The sequence below is a fragment of the Eptesicus fuscus genome, chromosome 2 (genome assembly GCF_027574615.1).
Source record: "Eptesicus fuscus isolate TK198812 chromosome 2, DD_ASM_mEF_20220401, whole genome shotgun sequence".
NCBI classification, from domain to species: Eukaryota; Metazoa; Chordata; class Mammalia; order Chiroptera; family Vespertilionidae; genus Eptesicus; species Eptesicus fuscus.
The window spans coordinates 64,280,528-64,302,553 of record NC_072474.1 but is presented as its reverse complement, the minus strand read 5'-3'; the positions used below and the strand labels follow the sequence as shown (position 1 = coordinate 64,302,553).

The 22,026-nt window shown below is 44.4% G+C and overlaps 2 protein-coding genes across 8 annotated transcripts in view; one reads left to right on the top strand and one right to left on the bottom strand.

Moving 5' to 3' along the window:
* Window positions 1-4,214: 4,214 nt before the first annotated feature.
* On the bottom strand, window positions 4,215-9,658 carry HNRNPDL (heterogeneous nuclear ribonucleoprotein D like). Of its 3 annotated transcripts, XR_008558446.1 has the most exons (9): window positions 8,945-9,658; window positions 8,009-8,177; window positions 7,746-7,907; window positions 7,143-7,274; window positions 6,934-7,048; window positions 6,047-6,217; window positions 5,637-5,729; window positions 5,160-5,264; window positions 4,215-4,483 (listed from the first exon to the last, which is right to left on the bottom strand). XR_008558446.1 is itself a non-coding variant. In XM_008143620.3 (8 exons), the coding sequence occupies exons 1-7, from the start codon at window positions 9,382-9,384 to the stop codon at window positions 5,659-5,661; spliced, it is 1,260 nt and encodes a 419-aa protein (XP_008141842.1). In that variant the 5' UTR covers window positions 9,385-9,658; the 3' UTR covers window positions 4,215-4,483; window positions 5,637-5,658. The 3 variants fall into 3 exon arrangements, 1 of the variants encoding a protein (XP_008141842.1); XR_008558448.1 differs by lacking the exon at window positions 7,746-7,907; XM_008143620.3 differs by lacking the exon at window positions 5,160-5,264.
* ENOPH1 (enolase-phosphatase 1) overlaps window positions 9,323-22,026 on the top strand; it is a 39,976-nt gene continuing 27,272 nt past the window's right edge. Inside the window, exon 1 of one of the 5 annotated variants that reach the window (XM_028148378.2) lies at window positions 9,323-9,396. In XM_028148378.2, the coding sequence (XP_028004179.1) occupies window positions 9,358-9,396 (39 nt within the window). In that variant the 5' untranslated portion in view covers window positions 9,323-9,357. The other 4 variants (XM_028148381.2, XM_028148375.2, XM_054727851.1 and 1 more) reach the window with 4 other exon arrangements.

Genomic DNA, 22,026 nt, shown 5'->3' with positions numbered 1-22,026 from the left:
AGCAACCTAGAATTTTTTAATATATTTTTATTGACTTTAGAGAGGAAGAGAGAGGGAGAGCTAGAAACATCGATGAGAGAGAATCATTGATCGGCTGCCTCCTGCATGCCCCCAACTGGGGACCAAACCCAGGCTGAATTGAACTAGAATTGAACACAGGCTGCCCTTGACTAGAATTAAACCCAGGACCCTCCAGTCCACAGGCCAACGTTCTATCCATTGAGCCAAACCATCTAGGGCTGGAATTTTTTTCCCCTTCACAATTTCACACATTGTTCTTGCTGTAGATTTTAGCAAGCTCTGCATACAACTTTTTTTTCTTTCCTTATTAAGTAGAACTTTCACCTTTTCACTTAAAGGAATTCTCAGCATCACAACTTTTGAGCTTTGGGGTCATTGTTAAGTAAAATGTTACTTGAACACGAGCACTGAAATACCATGATGGTTGATCCAATATATGAGATAGCTATTAAATATAATAGACAGGAAGTGTATACTGCCTGGACATGCTGGACAAAGGGATAATTCATATCCCAGGTGGGACAGAGCCGGACAGCTAGATTTTATCATACTACTCAGAATGGTGCACGATTTAAAACTAACATATTGTTTCTTTCTGGAATTTTCCATATAATATTTTTGGATCATGGTCCACTGTGGTAACAAACTGTGGAAAGCAAAACTGCAGATAAGGTAACTACTGTAGTAATGAAAAGTCTTGGACCTATTTTCAAACTATACGTCAGTCCCACCATCCTGAGATTATGATAAGCCTTCACAAGTGGTATACCTCTGAAATAAGTGCTAATAGAGTAAAACCAGAGATTAAACTATTTAAAGTAATAGGAATTAAGTCTTCAGAATGTTCAGCTTTACCCTATAATCCCCAGAACACCATTGTATTGTTTCGTTTATAAAAAGTGGTTGAGAAGTTAAATGTGAATTTTTATTGTTATTCAATCAAAAGTTGTTGCAATTCCACATCTAACTTAACTATTTCAAGACAAAAAGTGTAAAATCCCAACCAATCCTAAAAGAACAGCCCATATTTTTATGGCTAATACACTTTTGAATGACAATATGAAAGATAAAGTTGCATGCTTTTGCTCAAAAAGTTAAGACCACAATCAATGACAGTTCTATTAGCTTGGAAAGTGTGAGGAGGAATCTATGATAAAAGCCTAATGTGCAAATCAAATGGCAAACAACCAGTCGCTATGACACACTGACCATGAAGGGGCAGACGCTCAAGCAGGAGCTGCCCCCAGGTCAGCCAAGGCGGGTGCAAGTGGAGGCCACCCCCCATCGTCCAGCTGAGGGAGGCCACAGGGGGCAGGCCAGTGAGCGGGTGGCGCCAGGCTGGTGCTAGAGGGGGCCCCCTGACCACCCAGCTGGTCGCCCCAGATTGACTCTGATCGCCAGCCAGGCCTAGGGACCCTACCCATGCATGAATTTTGTGGACCGGGCCTCTAGTGCTCGAACATCCCTTGATTTTGCTTAATGCTAGAACCAGTTCAAATGATAAACTCATCTCCTACAACTAAAAATTTATATACCTGCAGTGTTCTGAATTATCTTTTCAACTAGTTAAAGTTAGCATCTTGTGGTTGACATTCTATCAAATCTTGGTAGTGAATTTTTCAATGTCCCTATATTACAATTAATAAAGATTACTGAATGGTTTCCTCCCTGTCACCATCATGAAAAAGATACATGAAGAGAATGAAATAAAAGCTCCACTTACCACCCTGGCTGGTGTTGCACAGTAGTTAGAATGTTGGCCCACACACCAAAGGGTCAGTTCGATTCCTGGTCAAGGGCACATACCTGGGTTGGAGGTTTGATCCCAGCCCTGGTTGGGGCACATGCAGGAGGCAACCAGTTGAGATGTTTTCTCTCTCCCTCCCACTCATGGAGCCCTAGCCAGTTTGGCTCAGTGGATAGTGTGTTGGCCCTCAGACTGAAGGGTCCTGGGTTTGATTCTAGTCAAGGACGTGTATATTGTTTGCAGGCTTAATACCCATCACATGTGGGAGGCAACCAATTAACTTGCCTCTCTCATATGGATGTTTCCCTGTCTCTCCCCTACTTTCCACTCTAAAAAAAAAAAAAAATGAAAAAATATCCTCAGGCGAGGACTGAAAAAGAAACAAGTTTTGCTTACCCATGTTTAGCATGCCAATTGACATCTTAATTCTTAATATTCCTAACTTTATAAACATAGCTAGGAGACTATGGAACAATAGTTAATCAACAAAATTGCTAGCAAGGTTAGGATGAGTGACACTACACGGAATTTGGTTAAAACAATTCAGGAAGCATATTTCAAAAAGATATACAAGCTAGTTGAGTATATTTATCATAGGTACTTCAGAATTAACCCCAACTTGTCAAATCACTTTGCTTAGTTCTAAGTACTTCAGAATGAAACCTTAATACTAACTTTATTTACTCTTCATCCTAATAGACGTGTCTGGAGCACTTAACCTTAGCATACTTATTTCAAATTTATGTGCTGGCACTTATAGAGCCTAAAATCAGAATTAAGCATGGAGTCCAAAGCACCTTGGACAAGTGCAAAACACCAAGACATATACTCACTCCCCCTCCAATTCTTTGTAAAAGATCTTAATCATTTCTAGATGAAGTGTATTTCTTAAGTCATATATATTAAGACTTGATTGAAAAGTTTGGATTTTGTTTAAAAAGCCTTTATTCATTTTTGATCAGGGAAAGGACAATCTCAATGTCAACTTGTCACCTAATCATAAACTTCAACTTACAGGATTCACTGCCCTAAAGACACTGCATCTACTGACTGACAACATAACTTAAAATGAAAACATCCCTTCTGTTCTAGGGGTGTACGTTTAAACAGAATCCCTTGCTATAGCCAACACTGGGACTTGGCCTAGGTTTAAGGTCAAAATAGGAAAACAGGAGCAAAACAAGGCTAAGAGTTTTGCAACTTGATAGCCCAGCAAATACAAACATCATATGAACAAAGTTGCAGGCACCAAATAAAAAACGGCAGGTTCATCAGCATAAGCTTACACTTTGAGGTGAGGTCAACTATTCCACATATGAACATATCCCAACCCCCAATGGATAACATGGGAACATATCCCAACCCCCAATGGATAACATGGAACCATAAAAACAAAATTTAAAAAACCTTAAGTCCAATAACTATACTTAATATAAAATTCAAAGCTTGGATTTACCCAGGAAATCCTCCAAAAATTTAGAGCTAAAGCTTTTTAACGATGCACCAAGATTGGTCTATTGACATGACTTGGTCACACTTAGATTTGCATTAAAATACCACTTCTAGTTTCCCTACTATTTCTTCCTGTCTTAATATGGCTATGCGTAGCTACTTGGCCCATGCACTAACTGCATTAAAAAAATGAGCTACCAGCATGGCTTTTTCTAAGAGTTCACACCACATTAACAGTTAACACCCAATAAGCTTCCCAAGAATGCCCCCAAAGAAAACAGTTGTTAGCTTCTGTGACATACCAACTGAAACTAATTTAGTTCAGTCACTACCTTTAAATACCTTATTTTAACTTTTGCTCGTTTTAATAACCTCAAACTTATCTGCCAAAATATTTGTGATAATGTAACTATTCTTGATAGCTTTAAACTATAGGTCCCACTAGTTCAACAGTGCTCTATTCCTGGGTACATCTGGACTTTTTATCAAGAGAACAATTAAAGTCATGGTATTATTACTCAAAGGTCTTTCTAACAAACCACTTAAGTTAAAATATTTAACAAATCACAACAACTGGCTTTCCAGAGACAGGAACAAAGCAGAATCTTTCCCATTCATAAAAGGATTAACCAACATGCTTTGTGCCATGAAAGGGGTACTCTTCTTCAGAGTATAATCACTGGAAGACTCATGGTCTACTAGAAAGCTTCCACTAATCACAACACTATGACATGGACACTTCCATGACAAGGTCTCCAGATACACACAGAGGAATTCTGAAATGCGGTGAAAGCCCGTTAACAGGGAAATGAAGAGTGGGAGCATAGGATACAGCTAACAAAAATGGGAACAGGGTGACACTGTAGCTGGCTGTTCATAAGGGCCACAGTTTCTCCTTACAGACCAATACCCCTTACAAAATAAACTGTGCCTTAATTATTGCTTATTTAAAATCACCCTTTTTTACAGAGCTATTTAGTACCTGACGCAGAAAAACAATCACATAAGGAAGCATTTATTTGAGGTTTAACATGAAATCATACAAATAAAATTTGTATAAACACAAATCCACATTGAATCATAACACAGATAGCAAAAGACAAAGTAAAAACCAAAGAAAACTAATTGGCGGCTATATACAGTTGGACACGGTTGTGTCTTATACACTAGAAAGTCTTTTACAAAATAATCATCTTAGAGCAAGAGAAGACCAATCAATCTTCAATGTCGTCCTGCCAGATGGGTTACTTTAGCAATCTCCTCCTAAAAACAAAAACAAAATAGCAATTAGATTTGTGCAACTCTGACAAGCTTTCAAAGGTCCACTTTCATGAATTGTTTTAAGTCCTCACTTTATTCTTTTCTTCAATAATTAAAGATCACATGCATATTCATTGGCAAATGTGGTTTTGGTAGTTAGGAAATTCACCCGGTTTCCCAAATGACACCAAATTTAGATCTATTTAGAAAAGAATCTGGGAATAGAACTTTCCCATATCCACAGGTTGAACTGTGCTAGATTAGTCTACTAGAAGTATCTCTAGTAAACCAAGTAAAATGACTTTATGACATACATTTTAATAAGATTATTGTATTTCAAGGAAAATTGTTGTGTGCATATGATCTTTAATTTATATCCCAGATTTTAAAGTTCTTGTTTTGGTTTGTAGATTTCACTATTAGCTATAAAAAGAAAAAGCAAGCATTAAATCTTAAAGAATGAACACTTAAAATGAGGCTCCACAATTGAAATACAACACTAAACAGAAGACCAAAATGAGTAAGCTGTAAAAAGGCATTTATGTACTTTAACTCCTGTAAAAAACCATTTAAGTTAAGTTTAGACACTTAATCTCCAAAAAGATTAAAAAAGAAGCCAAAGTCTGAAGTTTTCCACTTTAATCTTTACGCTGGTACATGAAGTTGGAAGAGACCATACCACAGGACAGCGTTTTCTGGTGTATGCCTTGCGCTCTGCCCGCAACGTGCGACCCCCAGAGATAGACGTGGTCAGGGTGACACACGGCCTGCAATGAAGTTCCCGCTGGCGGGTACAAACAAGGTATAATGTCAGAGTTAGAAGACAACATTCGTGTTTTCCTTAAGTTTGTACCCATTTCAGTACTTTACCTGTTAATAGTTCTAAAAAATGTTTAATTATTCCTCTAGATCACCTGGTACACAAAGCAAACAGAAAAACTTTTAAGTTTTTCTGTAATACTAAGGAAAGTGAAGTGAAACTTTAAAGTTAAAGATCTATAGACACTTTAGGCAAAACAGGCTCATAAAGCAATTAAAATTTAACAATTTAGTAAAAAAAAAGGCTATACAATATTTTTTACTTGTTTTTATTTTGTCTATTGATCTTTAAATTAAATTAGACATTTCCACTGGTGTCTCATACTCTTATACACACCTGTTTTCTCCAATGTCCTCCTTTAGTATGGCTGATAATTGTTTTGGTGATTGCCTCCCCCTCGAGACGCCTTGCCGTAAGTGCTCTGTTGGCCTATTTCATAAGACAAAAAATCATATCAAGATAGTTTTTACGAAATGATTTCATTATATAAGTATACTTAAAGATTAAATGTATAAAACTACATGTCAAATATGAAAAAAGATTGTAACAGCCATTATAAACTAGTCATATATCACATATTCTTGAACATTTATATTAGTAAAATCACTCTATGACTATCAATTGCCTTGAAAACATAACTCAAAGCATTTCAATAAAGGGGAAACCCACACAATTTTAGAATGGGATTATAATTTAACACTGAATTTTAATACCATTGGTTATAAAATTAAGTTAAATATTCTTACCACTGTAGTCTGCATATCCCTGTCCATATCCATAGTTCCCATAGTTATACCCAGTATAGTCATAGCCGCCATAGCCACTATAGTTTTGATCACCACCATAGGCACTATTGTAATTTCCATATCCTTGATCATAATAGTTATTAAATCCTTGGTTCCAGTTTTGGCCCTGACCTGAAACAATGCACAATGATTGTTAGGAAACAACTTTTGGAACTCCCCCTCCCCAACCTTAACATAAAATGATGTATTCTGTCTCTTACTCTGCAAATCTTAAGCAGAAAGGATATCTATATTGCTATTTGACTGAAAATTACAAAAAGGGGGCAGAAAGTCCACTTGTGCTAGTATCATGCTTCCTAAACTGAATGGAAAATCAGGACAAAGGTGAAGAGAGGTAGACCATCTAACTTTAAAGCAAGAATTCCTAGGCTCTGGCCAGGTAGCTCAGTTGGTTAGAGCATCATCCCAACACGCCAAGGTTGCAGGTTTCAGGTTTGAACCCGCCAGGGCACATACAAGAACCAAACAATGAATGAATAAATGTATGAATGTGTGGAACAAACAGGTCAATGTTTCTCTCATTCTAAAAATCAATTTAAAAAAATTTAGAGCAAGAACTCCTCCCCAAGCAAACATATCACACCATGGTGTACAGTGTAATCTTCACAACAGTTAATAGTATCATTTTTCCATCAGTGATGACAGTCTCATAGCCATTCTTGAAAAGGTGAAACCAATCAACAATACAACCAAAACTTCACCCACTCAACTGAGCATTTTCCTGAAACAAGTTATATCTGGGGCTTTACTTTCTCATGTCTTTAATTTTTCATAATTAGCAGTTTATAGCTTAAACAATTATTAACTCATTTCCCAAGAATTCTCACCTCGGCCTCGACCCCTAGTACCACCTCTTCCACCAGCTGCAGCACCTCTTCCTCCCTTTTGTTGTTGCTGTTGCTGCCTATATACCTCTTTGGGTTGGGCAACTTTGATTTCACACTATAGACAAATTTTAAAAAGCAAACAAGATTGAGAAATCATTTCACTAATAAAAAGAAACTCAAAACCCTCAATATAATTAAAATGGCTTTACCTTCCCAGAACCAATTTGATGGTATCTGCTTTCTAACAATTTCTTTACTGGCTCCTCATCTGTATATGTGATGAAACAAAAACCTCTTCTTTCATTTGTTTTTGTATCCATGGGAAGTTCAATATTTTCAATCTGAAATTAACAAGCACACTCAAGATCATCCAGTAATGGCAAAAAGCTACCAAAAGGTCTTAGAATACCACAGGTCCTTTGCAAACTTCAACATAACATGGTATTCTAATCGGATGACCTGTCTAGAGACTACTACTGCTTAATATCAACATCAAACTATGTGATTTATCTGTTAAGTACACATTTAGAAGGGAGAGCAAAGCTTCCTTTATTTAAGATCCTCTCATACCCTACAGGTGCCACTAGTTAAAAGTCCAAACACTGACCATACCAAAGCATCCATGTTTTCTACAAAATAAATTAGAAATTGGTTTGCATTACAGCACAGAAAGCAGTGATTCAAGTATGGTGACTGGAAGGACCCCAAGCAGTCATTTAATCCCACCCTCACCTGACATATGAATTTATTCTGTAAGAAGTGGGTCAGGGATGAATATCATGTAAACACAAATAAACAATCACACAGCGCACCTCTCCAAAGGCTCCAAAATATTCTTTAATCTGTTCTTCAGAAGTATCTGGGCTCAAGCCACCCACAAAAACCTTTTTTGGGGGTTCCTTCCCTTTTAAAGCTTTGGCCCTTTTGGGATCTATCAATTTGCCATCCAGTTTGTGTTCCTTCAGTTCCAAAACCTGGAAGACATATTTATTTAATCTGACAGCAATATACAACAAATCCCCAAACAATTTGCAAAAGGCACACAAAAGTATCATCATGCAAAACCCATTCCTACCTTATCAACACTAGCAGCATCTTTGAAAAGCACAAATCCAAATCCTCTTGATCGTCCAGTGACTGGATCTGTTTTAATTGTGCAGTCTACAACTTCCCCAAATCGAGACAAATATTCAGTCAGATCTTTCTTGCTTGTATCCCAGCTCAAACCTCCAATAAACATTTTACTAGAAATAAAAGTGTTTTTTTAAAGGTTAGCAGCAGCCCAAACGATCACTTCAATTCAGGGGTTAGGAAGTACGGGACGTTTAACCCCCAGTGCAAGCAATTTAACCCATGTTTGCAGATACTCATTATCAATAGACCACAAAGATTTCACAGCTCCATCGAGGTCACTTACTCAAAACACCTTACAGCTTGCTCTCCCACACTGCAGAACGCCAAGTTTAAACGAGGACGAGGCCAACAAAATGTTCAACATGGTTCTACTCTAGAGAAATCCAACTTCCCAAACTAATCCCTCACAACTGAGGTCCACCTCCTTCCTCAGCTATCAAGCCAATGTTCCACCTAACGAACTCCTCAGGGTGATTTCTGGGGATCTGCGCACCAGCGCTCGCCGGCTCCCAAGCCACGAGTTCTCCAAACTCTCCCCAGGAAAACCGCGTGGGGCCCTAACAGACACAATGAAGAGGCGGCGGCAGCTGCAGCATGTGGCGCAGCGAGGCGGCCCCTCCCCCACGGCCCACGCGGCGCCTGCGCACTCGGGACCCGGACGCCGCCGCCCTCCGCCTCCACCCCCTCCGCCCTTCCCCCACTGCCGCGGGCCTCTCGAGTCATCCCCCTCCGTCTCCTACTTTCCTCTTCTCTTAAGGCTAGCGGGGCCCCGCGGGCACGCGAGGAATCGACTCCGGGCAAGAATGTGGCCAGCGCGGGGCTCTCGAGGAACGAAGGGCGCGCGCGGGGTGGGGGAGAGGGGAGCAGCGTGCGGTACCCGTCATCCTGCTGGTTCTTGCTCGCGTTGATCTTGGATCCCTCTGCGAACTCCTCCGTGTTGCTGTACTCGTTCACGTCCTCCATGGCGGCGGCGTTGTCAGCCGGCGGGTGCTGGCGCGCAGTTCGAGTCGCGGCAGCGGCGGCGGAGCGTTGTATGGAGCCGGATTTAAAATGGCGGCGGAAGAGGTCCGGGCGCCGCCTGCGCCCTCCCTTTATAGCCGCCCCGCCCGCCAATCGGGAGGGCTGCTGGGCGGTGACGTGGCGCGGGCCCCGGCGCGCCCCCTGCCGGGCGGTGCCGGCAGCGAGCGAAGGGAGCAGCGGCGCCAGCTGCCGCGGCGGCCGCGGCCGCCAATGGGAGAGGCTGCGAGAGGCTAAAGTAGCGGGCGCGGAGGGGAACAATGGCGGCGGCACATGGGAGAGCCGGGGCGGGACCTCCATCGCGGCCCTCCGGTGAGGAGCGAGGTCGCGGGCTCGGGATGAGAGAAGCGTCGGAAGAGAAAAACGAAGGGGCGAGAAATCCTGGGTTCACAAATCCCGAGCAGCGCCGCCGCAGGGCCGAGTCCCTCTTGCCTGGAGAGCCTTTGTCTCTGGCGTCCGGTCCAGCCCACTCCTAGCAACAGCTGTCCACCCTGCCTTCCTCCGCCCTCGGCACCCCCGCGCGGAACTGCTGCGGCGGCTGCTACCGATGAGCTCCGCAACCGGCCTGCTCCAGAAAAGGCGTCCTGCGCCCGGCACCGGCGGATGAGGCGGCGAGCGCGCCTGCCGTCGCCGCGCGCAAGCGTGTTTGGTCCCCGCTCCGGCTGGAACCCGCCGACAGGAAGCGGCGCGGCGGCCCCTGCGGGCAGCGGCGCCTCTTCCGCTCCTGCTACCGGCGCGGGCCGAGAGGGGGCGGCGGGCCTCCCGAGCCGATCGGCCGGAACCACCGCAGTCAGACCCACCGGGGCGCCGCGCGGCCTCTTTGGCTGACCGAGGACGGGAGGAGGGGCGCAGGCCCGGTTAGATTACAGTAAATATGCAAACGCGGTGGGCGGGGGCGGGGGGGTGGACTAGGTGTCGTAGAGGGCAGGGGGCACTCACGTCCCCGGCGCGCCACTCGCGGGGTTCCCGTCGGCACGTGCCCCGGCCTCTCCGGCTCGCCTAACCTGTCTGCTGGGAGCGCGCGCCCGCGCACTCGGCTCCCGCGCTTGCTTTGTTCCCGCCCCCGCGAGGCCCGACTTGACGGATGGGTCCGAGGCCCTCTGGCGGCCAGTCGGCATCGCTGCCTTTCCTTTCCCCCGCCCCCTCAGAGCCCCGCCGGCCCGCCCCTTTCCCGACCCACGTGGTCTCGGCCTCCGGCCCTGGGCAGCTCCCTGGTTCGGGTCCCTTACTCGGTGGCCGTCTCCGCTTTCGGAGGTGTGGGGGTGCCCTCTTCCCCTCGAGCTTCAGACCGCACGTGGCTGGCCGCCCCGAGGTTCTTGGGGAGCTTCCGGAAGCCCAGGACGGTGCTGGGGGTGCAGTCGGCGCCGCCCTCCCGTCCAGTAGGCCGATTTCCGTGGTAGCATCCGGTAGGGAAATGGTCGTGCTTTCGGTGCCAGCCGAAGTCACTGTGATCCTGTTAGATATCGAAGGTACCACAACCCCGATTGCTTTCGTGAAGGTGAGGGGCTCAAGGGAGCGGGGAAGGTTTTGTGCTTTAAAACAATTTTAAAGTATTGTAGACCTTGCACTAGAGACAGGAGAGGTAGGAGCGGCGGTGTGGCTTTGCACTCACCGTGGGATGGAAGTAGAAAGGCTGCAGCGGATTGCGGGGTTGCTTGTTCTCACAGCACCAGGTTACCCTGCCCGGTCCCTGCCCTTGGTTAGGTGCGGATGGGCGGGAAGGGACAGAGGTGGTGGCGGAAAAGGGCGGAGGAGGGAATGGTCCGATCCGCCGCTGCTGAGGGAGGCGAAGTGTGCTCCGCCTGCGGGGCAGGTGAGCGCTTGCTTTTTGCTGGATTCCAGCTGGTGTGGTGGATATTGCAGGTATCCCTGATTTCTTGTGCAATGTCCTATAACCTATTAAATACTTTTATTAATATTAAGTATTAATCGGATGCAATATTAACTTGTTATACATTAACTTATCGGAATCAATGTTTCTAAAGTATTTTCATCCAAAAGTATGTCCAGAAGAACATTATATCTATATGTTTATACTAATTATGCAAAAAAGGATTTCATTATTTAAATGCACTTTTGGGAAGTGTTCTGTACATGTTGAACCAGCTTTATACTAAATACTATTAGAGCCTTTATATCATACACATTTACACACATGGATGCTTTGTGAGTCTTCAAGAGAGCATTTCATAAATTTAGCAAAAATAGTTCTATCTTTTGAACACCTTTTACATTCTTCTTGAACCTCTGAACATGGGGCTTGGAATTGGGGATTAGTCATAGTAGGTGTGTGAACTTGCACTATTTCCTGTGGAATATGAAAGGATACACAGTACTGTATACATGTGACTTGTACACTTGACTCATCCTCAGAAGTCTAGCTCTTCCCATTTTACTGATGGGAAACTAAGGCTCTGAAAAACTGGACAATATGCCTGGCATTTGAACCTGTATTATTTGGCTCAAAACTCATTTTCTATTACTGCACTTGATTTCTGAAAAGGGAACTGCCATTCTTGTTCTGTCTTTGCTTGGCTGCTGTGTATGTTAAATGATACTGTTATATAAGAGCACTTTAAACAATATGAAGTACCATAAAAGCATATTGTAATAAATTTCAGCTTACATTATTATAATGAGTCTTACTGTATTGGGGGTTTGGTTCTACTCTAAGTGTATACTGTGAAAGTTGAGTCTTGTTAAAAATTGTCCTTGAAATATCCTTAGGAAGTCAGTCCCCTTTGGAGGCTGATTTCCATCTTTCAGTGTCATATGCAGCCATTTTTCCTTTAGGGTTGAAATAATCCCTGCTTCTTCCCTTGAGCACCAGAGAAAGTAGTATGTTTGTTAGGTGATGTAAGAGAGACTGGAGAAATGAGAGTGTCCCAGGGAATAGAACACCCTCATTTACTGGAATGGCAGCAGATTGCCAGCACTGGTTATGGTTATGTTTCTCTCTCTCTCTTCCTCTCTCTCTTTTTCCCTCCTTCCTCCTTCCTCCCTCCCTTCTTTTCTCTTTATTTCTTTCTCTTTGCTGAGCAATTACAGTTGATTAGTTTAACTATATAGGATCTCAAAGAATTCCATAGAGCCCTAGTTGTTTTGGCTCAGTGGATAGATAGAGCATCAGCTTACGGGCTGAAGGGTCCCGGGTTGATTCCGGTCAAGGGCACATGCCTGGATTGGGGGCTCAATCCCCAGTAGGGGGTGTGCAGGAGGCAGCGATCAATGATTCTCTCGAATCATTTGATATTTCTCTCTCTCCCTCTTCCTTCCTCTCTAAAATCAATAAAAATACATTTTAAAAAAAACACGTAAAAATAAAGAATTCCATAGAATGCTCCCAGTCTGGGAAGTGGTGTTCTGTGGACAGTCTGTTGCTGTATCAGTGCATGCCTCAGCCTTTAGACTCCAGGCAACAGCACACATTGTTTTACTTACCAGCTATTATGTCTTTTTCACTGAATCATAGAATTGTCAAATTTCTAGAGCAGGAAGGCCAGCTAGCTCAGATTGTTTGGTGAGTGTTACAACCAGCTAATTAATTTCTTCCATGAGTTAATTGATGCCTGTAGGAATGGCCTGTGTGAGGATCATCACAACTTTGTGGGGATCATCACAACTTAGGGCAGAGCAGCAGTAGAACCCAGATTTCCATAGGTGTTCTTAGTGCATCTGAGTCATCAAAATCACCAGCCTTTCTCCTCACTGCAGGACATGTGCTCCTGGACTTTGTTTTGAGTTATTCAGTCTGATCCTCTACAGTGGTGATCTCCCAACTTTTTTGATGTTGTACATCAGCAGAAATGGAATAGGCACTACCAGTCGAATGTATAAATTGTGTATACATATTTTACTATTACTAAGTTATAAAATAAATTGGAATTTAAAGATGAGATTAATAAGTATAGATAAATGTAATATTCTCTTACCCCGTTGATTCAATTGCATGCCCCTGGGGTACATGCACCCCTTGGAGCCACCTCTTGATCTTTGTGGGGAGGTAATACTCATTTTCTAACTTTGCGCATTGCATTATTCTAATGTTTTTAGTCTGTGTGCTATGAAATAACACTATCATCAGTCCCTGTGGTTATCCTGTCCGAAACCTACAACTACTGTTTGACTTTGGGGAAAATGATCTGTTGTTCCAGAAAATGGTCTATAATTTGGTGGCTTTCTTGTTGCTACATGTTGAGTTGGAAGTAGTTATGTTCTGTGAAGTCACTGAGAACTATGTTAGCAAATATTGAATTATTGTCTGTAGAGAAAATACAAGGTTAGGTTCATTTGAGTCTCTGGTCACAACATTTCCATCAACTGATCAATACATAACCTTGTTCTATGTGTTTCTGTTTATATATGTTCTTAATTTATTAACATTGAACTCATAGCCAATGGCACTGTAACTTATGCTTTAACAAAGCTTATCCAACATGTGTTTTCTACATAAGGCACATCAAAGCTTTCTTGCACTTAGGAACACTAGACAGTGCTTGGCCAATTTTAAACTGCACAATCACCAATAAAAGGCACAATATATAAAAAGTAGAGGCCCCTCGGCCTGGCCTGCGGGGATCAGTGGACCTCCGTGCTGCCGCAACCAGCCTTACCCACCAGCTTGACGGGCTCTGCCCACGATCCCGCACAGCACAAAGTAGTGAGGGAAGTGGCAGGTGCTGGGGAGGAGCCCGAGCCCGGGCTGGCGCTGCGCTGCTCCCGCTCATCCCGGCCCGCTGTGCCTGCCACTTGGGACTTTCCGGCGCACTGGGGGAGTGTCCATGGGCAGTGGCAGCATCTGGCGCCCGTCTGTCACCCGAGCGGTACTTCCGCTGTGGGAGTGCACTGACCACCAGGGGGCAGCTCCTGCATTGAGCATCTGCCCTCTAGTGGTCAGTGTGCCTCATAGCCATGGGCCAGTTGTCTGGTCGCTTAAGCTTTTATATATATACTAGAAGCCCGGTGCACGAAAATTTGTGCATGGGGGGGGGGGGTGTCCCTCAGCCGGCCTGCCCCCTCTCACAGTTCGGGAGCCCTCAGGGGATATCCTACTGACAGCTTAGGATCGCTCCCCATGGCTGATCAGGGGAAGGCACCACCCCCATCACCCCCTCGCTGCTGCTGCCTCTACTAGCCTCCCTCTGCGGGAGGCATCCTGGCCATCATGGGAAGGCGACACCCCCATCACACCTCTGCTGCTGCCACTGCCAGCTGCGCGGCTGCCTGAGCCTCAGCCCTCGTTGCCTGAGCCTCAGGCCGGCCCTGGGCAGCGGCAGCCACCATCCGCAGCTTGTCTGAGCCTCAGGCAGCCACTGTGGCTTTGTCCAGAAGGATGCAGCGTCAAGTCCCCGCCCACCTGCACGTGCCTTGCCAAGCATGCAGCCCTGCCCAGCCACGCATATGCCTGCCGCAGTGCAGCCTTCTGCTGATCAGTCGTTATGACGTGATGACTATTAGCATATTAGCTCTTTATTATATAGGATAGATAGATAGATGTGGCACTAAATAGACTGAAAGGGACACATTTAAAATATGAGAGGTGAAATAAGGCAAAGCATCACCTTGTGTTAGGAATATACACATCTGGTGTTTCAAAATGATTTCTTTAAAGTTTTTACTTATTTTTAATGTATTTATTGGGTAACATTGGCTAATTATAGGTTTCAAGTGTACAATTCTGTAATACATCATCTATATATTGTGTTGTGTGTTCACCACACTAAGTCAAGTATCCTTTCATCACCATTTATCATTCCCGCCCCTTACCCTATTCTACCTTCCCCTTTCTCTCTGGTAATCAACATACTATTGTCCATGTCTAAGTTTTGTTTGTCTTTTTTGCTTAATCTCTTCACCTTTTTCACCTAGCCCCCTCACCTCTGACAACTGTCAATCTGTTCTCTATCAATTAGTTTTTCTATTTTATTTGTTAGTTTATTTTGTTCATTAGATTCTGCATATGTGAAATTGTATGGTACTTATCTTTCTCTGACTATTTCACTTAGCATAATACTATCCAGGGACATCCATGCTGTTGCACAAGGTAAAATTTCCTTCTTTTTTACTGCCAAGTAGTATTCCATTGCTTAAATGTAGCACAGCTTTTTTAGCTACTCATCTACTAATGGACATTTGGGATGCTTCCTAATCTTGGCTATAGTAAATATGCTGCAATGAATATAGGGGTGGACATATTCTTTTAAATTCGTGTTTTGGGTTTCTTTGGACATACTTCCAGAAGTAGAATTGCTGGGTCATAGGCAGTTCCATTTTTAATTGCTTGAGGTAACTCCATACTGTTTTCCTCAGTGGTTGCGCCAATCTGTAAGCATTACCACCAACAGTACAAGAGGGTTCCCTTTTCTCCACATCCTCCCCAACACTTGTTTGTAGATTTATTGATAATAGCCATTCTGACAGGTGTGAATGATATGTCATTGTGGTTTTAATTTGCATTTCTCTGATGAATAGTGACATTGAGCATCTTTTCATGTCTGTTGGCCATCTGTATGTCCTCTTTGGAGAAGTGTCCTTTGCCCATTTTTAATTGGATTGTTTGTTGTTGTTGTTTTGGTGTTGAGTTTTATAAGTTCTTTTATTTTTTTTTTAACATATTTTTTCAGAGAGGTAGGGAGCGGGAGAGGGAGAGATAGAAACATCAATGATGAGAGAGAATCATAGATCGACTGACTCCTGCATGACCCCTACTGGGGATCGAGCCCACAACCCGTGCATGTGCCCTGACCGGGAATCTAACAGTGACCTCCTGGTTCATAGTTCGATGCTCAACCACTGAACCACACTGGCCAGGTGTTCTACTTCACTGTGCAAAAACTTTTTAGATTGATAGATCCCCATTCATTTATTTTTTTATTTTGTTTACCTTGCCCAAGGAGATATACATTTAAGTCTTTAATCCACTTTAAGTTTATTTTTGTGTATGGTGTAAGAAGGTGGTCTGGTTTCTTTTTCTTTTCTTTTTTTTTTTTGCATGGATCTGCCCAATTTTCCCAGCATCATTTATTGAATAGACTATCTTTACACATTGTATATTCTTGCCTCCTTTGTCAAATATTAATTGAATTTATTTCTGGGCTCTCTATTCTGTTCCATTAATCTGTATGTCTGGTTTTATGCCAGTAGCATGCTGTTTTAATTACTATGGCCTTGTAGTCTAGTTTGATATCAGGTAGCATGATTCCTCCAACTTTGTTCTTCTTTCTCAAGATTGCTGGGTCTTCTGTGGTTTCATATAAATTTTTGGAATATTTCTTCAAGATCTGTGAAATACACCATTGGTATCTTGATAGGAATTGCATTGAATCTGTAGATTTACTTGTTATAAACTTGCAAACATTGTAGAAGAGTATAACATGGAGAATGAAGGCCTCCCATATTCTCCTGAGATGACTGCTTAGGAGTTTGGCAAATATTCCTTCTGATTTTTTTCCCTATGCATAAAGTCATTTAGATCCTTGAAAGAAATGTAATCAGATCAATCCCAAAATAGATACCAATTTTAATATAACTCCTACTTTTTAAATGCATAGATAGGCTTTTATCTTACTCAGATAAACTTTTTTTTTTTTTAGGCCACCAAAAATTTGGTTGCCTCCCAAAAAAAAAAATTGGGAGAGAGAGAGAAGATCAGATAAACTTTTTAAGGCTATCCTATGATTAGCTCTGTAAAGTCCTACTTTGTCTGTTGGTTCTTGAAATTTTCTATCCTTACAGCTCATCCCATATCACCCTTTCACTAAAGAAAAAAAGTATTCTTTTATCCACAAAAGCTTATTTTTTTAATAAAATTTTTTATACATTTATTAACTCATTTATTTTCCATATTGGTGTGGTAGAGGTGGAAGGCAGCTTACCCTTATCTTATTGCACCTGGTTCTCCATCACCTCTCTAAAGAATTATGTGGAGCCCTGGCCGGTGTGGCTCAGTTGGTTAAGTATCATCTCATGCACCAAAAGGTTACCAAGTGGATTCCCAGTCACGGTCAAACCTAGGTTGCAGGTTCAGTTCCTGATTGGGGTGTATACGGGAGGCACCAATCGATGTTTCTCTCTCTCTCTCTCTCTAAAATAAATCAATAAAAAAATATTTTAAAATGTGGATGAACAGAGTAAAAAAAAAAAAATACCACATTTTTTTGTTTAATTCTTTTAAAGAAAGATTTGTGTGGAAAGTCAGTAGCCCTGTCTTTAGAAGCCCTCCTGGAACTTTTCTAAAAGTTCCCAGAGGACTCTGTTTCAGAAACACAGATTTCTTTTCAAAGATAAGTCTTTAATACAGTGAAGTGTTCTTTGTCTTCTAGGTCTGAGGCATTCGTTTCTAAACTTGATTTTCTTCTTAATGATTCACTGTGTCACCTTATAACAAGCTCCCTTTTCTTAAGTCTTAAAAGTGTGGTGCTGACACCCTTGACCAAGTAAAGGGAGACTAAGACACATGGTTTGGAAACCAGTGGTAATCCCAGCAGTGGGACCTGGGTGGGATTTGGAGAGGAGCTCCTGATCAGACCAATGTTTGGCATTTGGTGTGCTCCAAGAGACTGGCTGACAACTGGGCTGGGTACACACACACACACACACACACACACACACACATATACTGAGTGGCCAGATTATTATGACCACCCCATCAGTACTTCGTTGGACCACCTTTTGCCTTCAATACTGCGGCGATTCTTCTTGGCATTGACTCCACGAGATGTTGAAAGGTGATGCGAGGAATCTGACACCGTGCCTGATGAATAGCACTGTCCAGTTCTGTGAGATTGGATGGTTGTGGAACCAGCTGCCTGATGGCTCTTTTAACTTCATCCCACAAATGCTCAATTGGATTGAGATCTGGTGATGGTGGGGGCCACCTAAGCAAGGTAAAGTCTCCCTCATGTTCTTGAAACCACTCCTGCACAATACGAGCACCGTGGCATGGTGCATTGTCTTGTTGGAAGAAGCCATCTCCATTGGGATACACCATCAACATGATAGGATGAACTTGATCAGCAACGATACTTAGGTATGTTGTGCTATTCAGACGTTGTCCCACACGAATTAAAGGCCCAAATCATGCCAGGAAAACATGCCCCAAACCATAACACTGCCCCCACCAGCTTGAAGGGTTGTACTCATGCATGTGGGGTGCATGCTTTCATGCTGTTTCCGTGAAATTCTCACTCTGCCATCTGCATGATGCAACTGGAAACGTGATTCATCGGACCACATGACTGTTTTCCAATGCTCAACTGTCCAATCCTTGTGTTCCTGTGTGAATTGGAGACGTTTTATCTTGGTAACTGCAGACAGCAAAGGTGTTCGAATAGGCCTTCGGCTTCCATATCCCATACAATGCAGTGTACTGCTAATTTGCCTATAAACGTCAGGTGGTCATAATAATCTGGCCACTCAGTGTATATACTAGTGGCCCGGTGCACGAAATTTGTGCACAGGGGGTAGGGGGTGGGGGGTGTCCCTTAGCCCAGTCTGCACCCTCTCCAATTTAGGACCCCTCAGTGGATTTCCGACTGCCGGTTTAGGCCCGATCCCACAGTTGGACATCCCTCTCACAATCTGGGACCACTGGCGCCTGCTTGCCTGATTGCCCCTAACCACTTATGCCTGCCAGCCTGATCACCCCCTAACTGCTCCCCTGCTGGCCTGATTGATGCCTAACTGCTCCCTTGCCAGCCTGATCGCCCCCAACTGCCCTCCCCTGCTGGCCTGATCGCCCCCAAAGCTTTTATTAGTATAAATAATATACACATTCAAATGTACAGATGTATCAGGCTGGAAGGGAAGGCCTATTGTGCAAGAGTAGGCCTTCCTTCCCCTGGCTGCCAACACTGGCTTCCCTCTGGCACCCAGGAGGGGCTCCCCTTGCAGCCCTGCCTTCATCCGGAAGGATGTCCGGTCTAATTAGCATATTATGCTTTTATTATTATAGATATATAAATTCTCAGGGCAGTTGCTTGAAATTTCTTGAAGCAAACAATAGAAATCAATTGCAAAGTTCTGGGAATCCGAGAACATCCCAACTCTGATGGCATTGCATTGCTAGGTCAAAGGCCTTGACCTGCCCAAACTGCACTTTCTGTTTTGTATTACCTGTACTCCTTCCTCACCTTTGCTTGTTTCAGAATGGCAGCTTGTCGATAATTGTCAAGGTCTCCTAGAAAGTGCTTAGACTTCATTTCCTTTGAAGATGCACACATACCATTTTGTCTCATTTCCAGCTCCTTTCACCATCTAGTATTTTTGGGCTGGTCGTCCACTGCCACACGCCCAGCTTTCAAAGCTGAACAGAAGCTTTCCACCCAGACAACTGTGGATTCAGACCCTGAGTCTACCTCTCCTTATCTGGAAAATAAAGTTTACAAAAAGGTACACATCTGCCGAAATCGGTTTGGCTCAGTGGATAGAGCGTCGGTCTGTGGACTAGAAGGTCCCAGGTTCGATTCCGGTCAAGGGCATGTACATTGGTTGTGGGCACATCCCCCGGTGGGGGGTGTGCAGGAGGCAGCTGGTCGATGTCTCTCTCTCATTGATGTTTCTAGCTCTCTATCCCTCTCCCTTCCTCTCTGTGTGAAAAATCAATAAAATATATTTTATTAAAAAAAAAAGTACACATCTATTTTATAACTTTCTAACAATAGGGTTAAAGTGTCTAATGTGTGAATGATGCTTAAAGGTGACAGATCAGTACAATAACAAAGAGCTTATCCTTTTTGGGCGAGTCTGGTTTTCAGGGAGTTGGGCCCTTTAAGGGGGCATCACCCTAGTTTCCTACGCAAATCGTCCCACCTGTCCTGGGCCGGGAGGCGGCGGCCCTCTAACCCAGAACTGACGGCTGCACACCGCTGGTGCCGCCAATCCACATTCCAGAAGGAGCGAGCCTGAGGCGCATGAGCGAGTGAGTGAATGCAGTGCCGCCTGCAGGTGGCAGGCGCAGCTGAAGCCTGCTGTTCCCTGCCTCTCTCTGCTTGGAATTCCTCCAGAGGAGGTGGGCGAGCTGCATGGGGCCGTGCTGCTCCTCTTTGTGTGGCTGTTCCCCAAATAGGGGCTCCCCATTCCCCACTGCTCGTGCCCCTACGTGGGCTGGGCACTCCATCTGCACATAGCGCCCCGCTGCGGCGCTCAGACTGGATGTAGCATCCCCATCCCACTCCCATTCTTGCCTATCGCCTCCGAGGCTGGGGCTGGGCTGAGGGGACTGGGCACCACCATCTCCTATGGGTGCCGCCATCTTCATGATGGAGTGATGGTTAATTTTCATATTACTTTTTTTTTTTTTACACACACACACACCAGAGGCCCGGTGCATGAAATTTGTGCACTGGGGGTGGGGCCCTCAGCCTGGCCTGTGCCCTCTCACAGTCCAGGACTCCCCGGGAATCAGGCCTAAGCTGGAACTCCGACATCCCTCTCGCAGTCCATGACCCCTTGCTCCTTACTGCCCGCCTGCCATGGAGGCAGGAGAGGCTCATGCAACCTCCGCTGTGCTCACCAGCCGTGAGCCCGGCTTCTGGCCGAGCAGGGGTGGGGTTAGGGGGAGTGTGGCTCAATCAGAACCAGACAGGCCCCACCCCCTGCCCACTGGTGTGGGGGGCGATCTGGGGCCAGGGTGGCTGGGAGAGGGGCTGTGGGAGGTTGAGGCACTGCGGTTGCACCCTGTCCAGCCTCTGCGGAGGCTCTGGGACCGTGCAGCCCCCTCTCCCGCCACCTCTGCGGAAGGAGGGGCTGCAGCACTGGGACCGGGACCCTGGGACCGCACCATGGCCTCTGGGGAAGGCGGGGCCATGGTTCCGGGAGGCAACCGGGAGTATCAGGGGAAGGCGCCGCCCCCATCACCCTGCTGCTGCCACTGCAGGCTGCCTGCCCTCGCAGCCCACATGGCTTTGTCTGGAAGGAGTTCCAGACTTCAGGAAGATGGCTGGTCTATCTGGTCTAACTAGCATATTACCCTTTTATTAGTATAGATATATTGATTTCAGAGAGAGGAAGGAAGAAGGAAATAGAGAAACATCAATGATGGGAGAGAATCATTGATCAGCAGCCTCCTATACACCCCATACGGGATTGACCCCACAACCCGGGCATGTACCATGACCAGGAATCGAACCATGATCTCCTGATTCATAGGTAGACGCCCAACCACTGAGCCACGCCAGCTGGGCTTGGGAGAGGGGGGCTGGGCTTTCTTAGTAAGCTTAGTAGATCTCTTCAATGGGGAAAATCAGGTGTAGGTATCTAACTGTTCAAACTAAAAAATAAAAAAAAAAAAAATAGAGACCTGACTGATAAACTGTAATCATACTTCACTAATTTATTCTTAACCTATACCTTTGTAAAATGGAGAAAATAATAGCACTTGTTTAATACGGTTATTATGAGAATTGAAATTCGGTCATTCAAGCCATTTATTAATCAACTGAGTGAATTTGGAGTGCTTGGTAGCAGGAGCAGTGGTGAGAATTGATTAGATTCTGGTTATATTTTGAAGGTAGGACTGAATTTGCAGATGGATTGATTGGACGTGGAAGTGTGAGAGAAAGAGGAGTCAAAGATGACTGATTCTCGGGTATTTGGCCTGAGCATATGAAAAGATGGGAACTACTGCTTACTCAGAAATAAGAAGTAGACACAGCCCTAGCTGGTTTGGCTTGGTGGAGAGAGTGTCGGCCCACAAACTGAAGGGTCTCAGGTTCGATTCTGGTCAAGGGCACATAACTTGGTTGCAGGCTCTATCTCCTGCCTGTTGGTGCACCACTCAATGTGTCTCTCTGACATCGCTGTTGCTCTCTTTGTCTCTCCCCCTCCCTTCCACTCTCCCTAAAAATCAATGGAAAAATGTTCTCAGATGAGAATTAAAAAAAAAAAAAGAAGAAGAAGTAGAAGCAGGAGTTTGGCTTCAGACATCGAAGTGGAGATTTGGGG

Coding starts and splice junctions, on each gene's coding strand:
- HNRNPDL (XM_008143620.3), bottom strand. CDS start 9,384: ATGGAGGTCCCGCCCCGGCTCTCCCATGTGCCGCCGCCATTGTTCCCC. Junction 7,908..8,008: donor ATGCTGCTAGTGTTGATAAG/GTAGGAATGGGT, acceptor TATGTCTTCCAG/GTTTTGGAACTGAAGGAACA. Junction 7,275..7,745: donor ATTTTGGAGCCTTTGGAGAG/GTGCGCTGTGTG, acceptor TGTTAATTTCAG/ATTGAAAATATTGAACTTCC.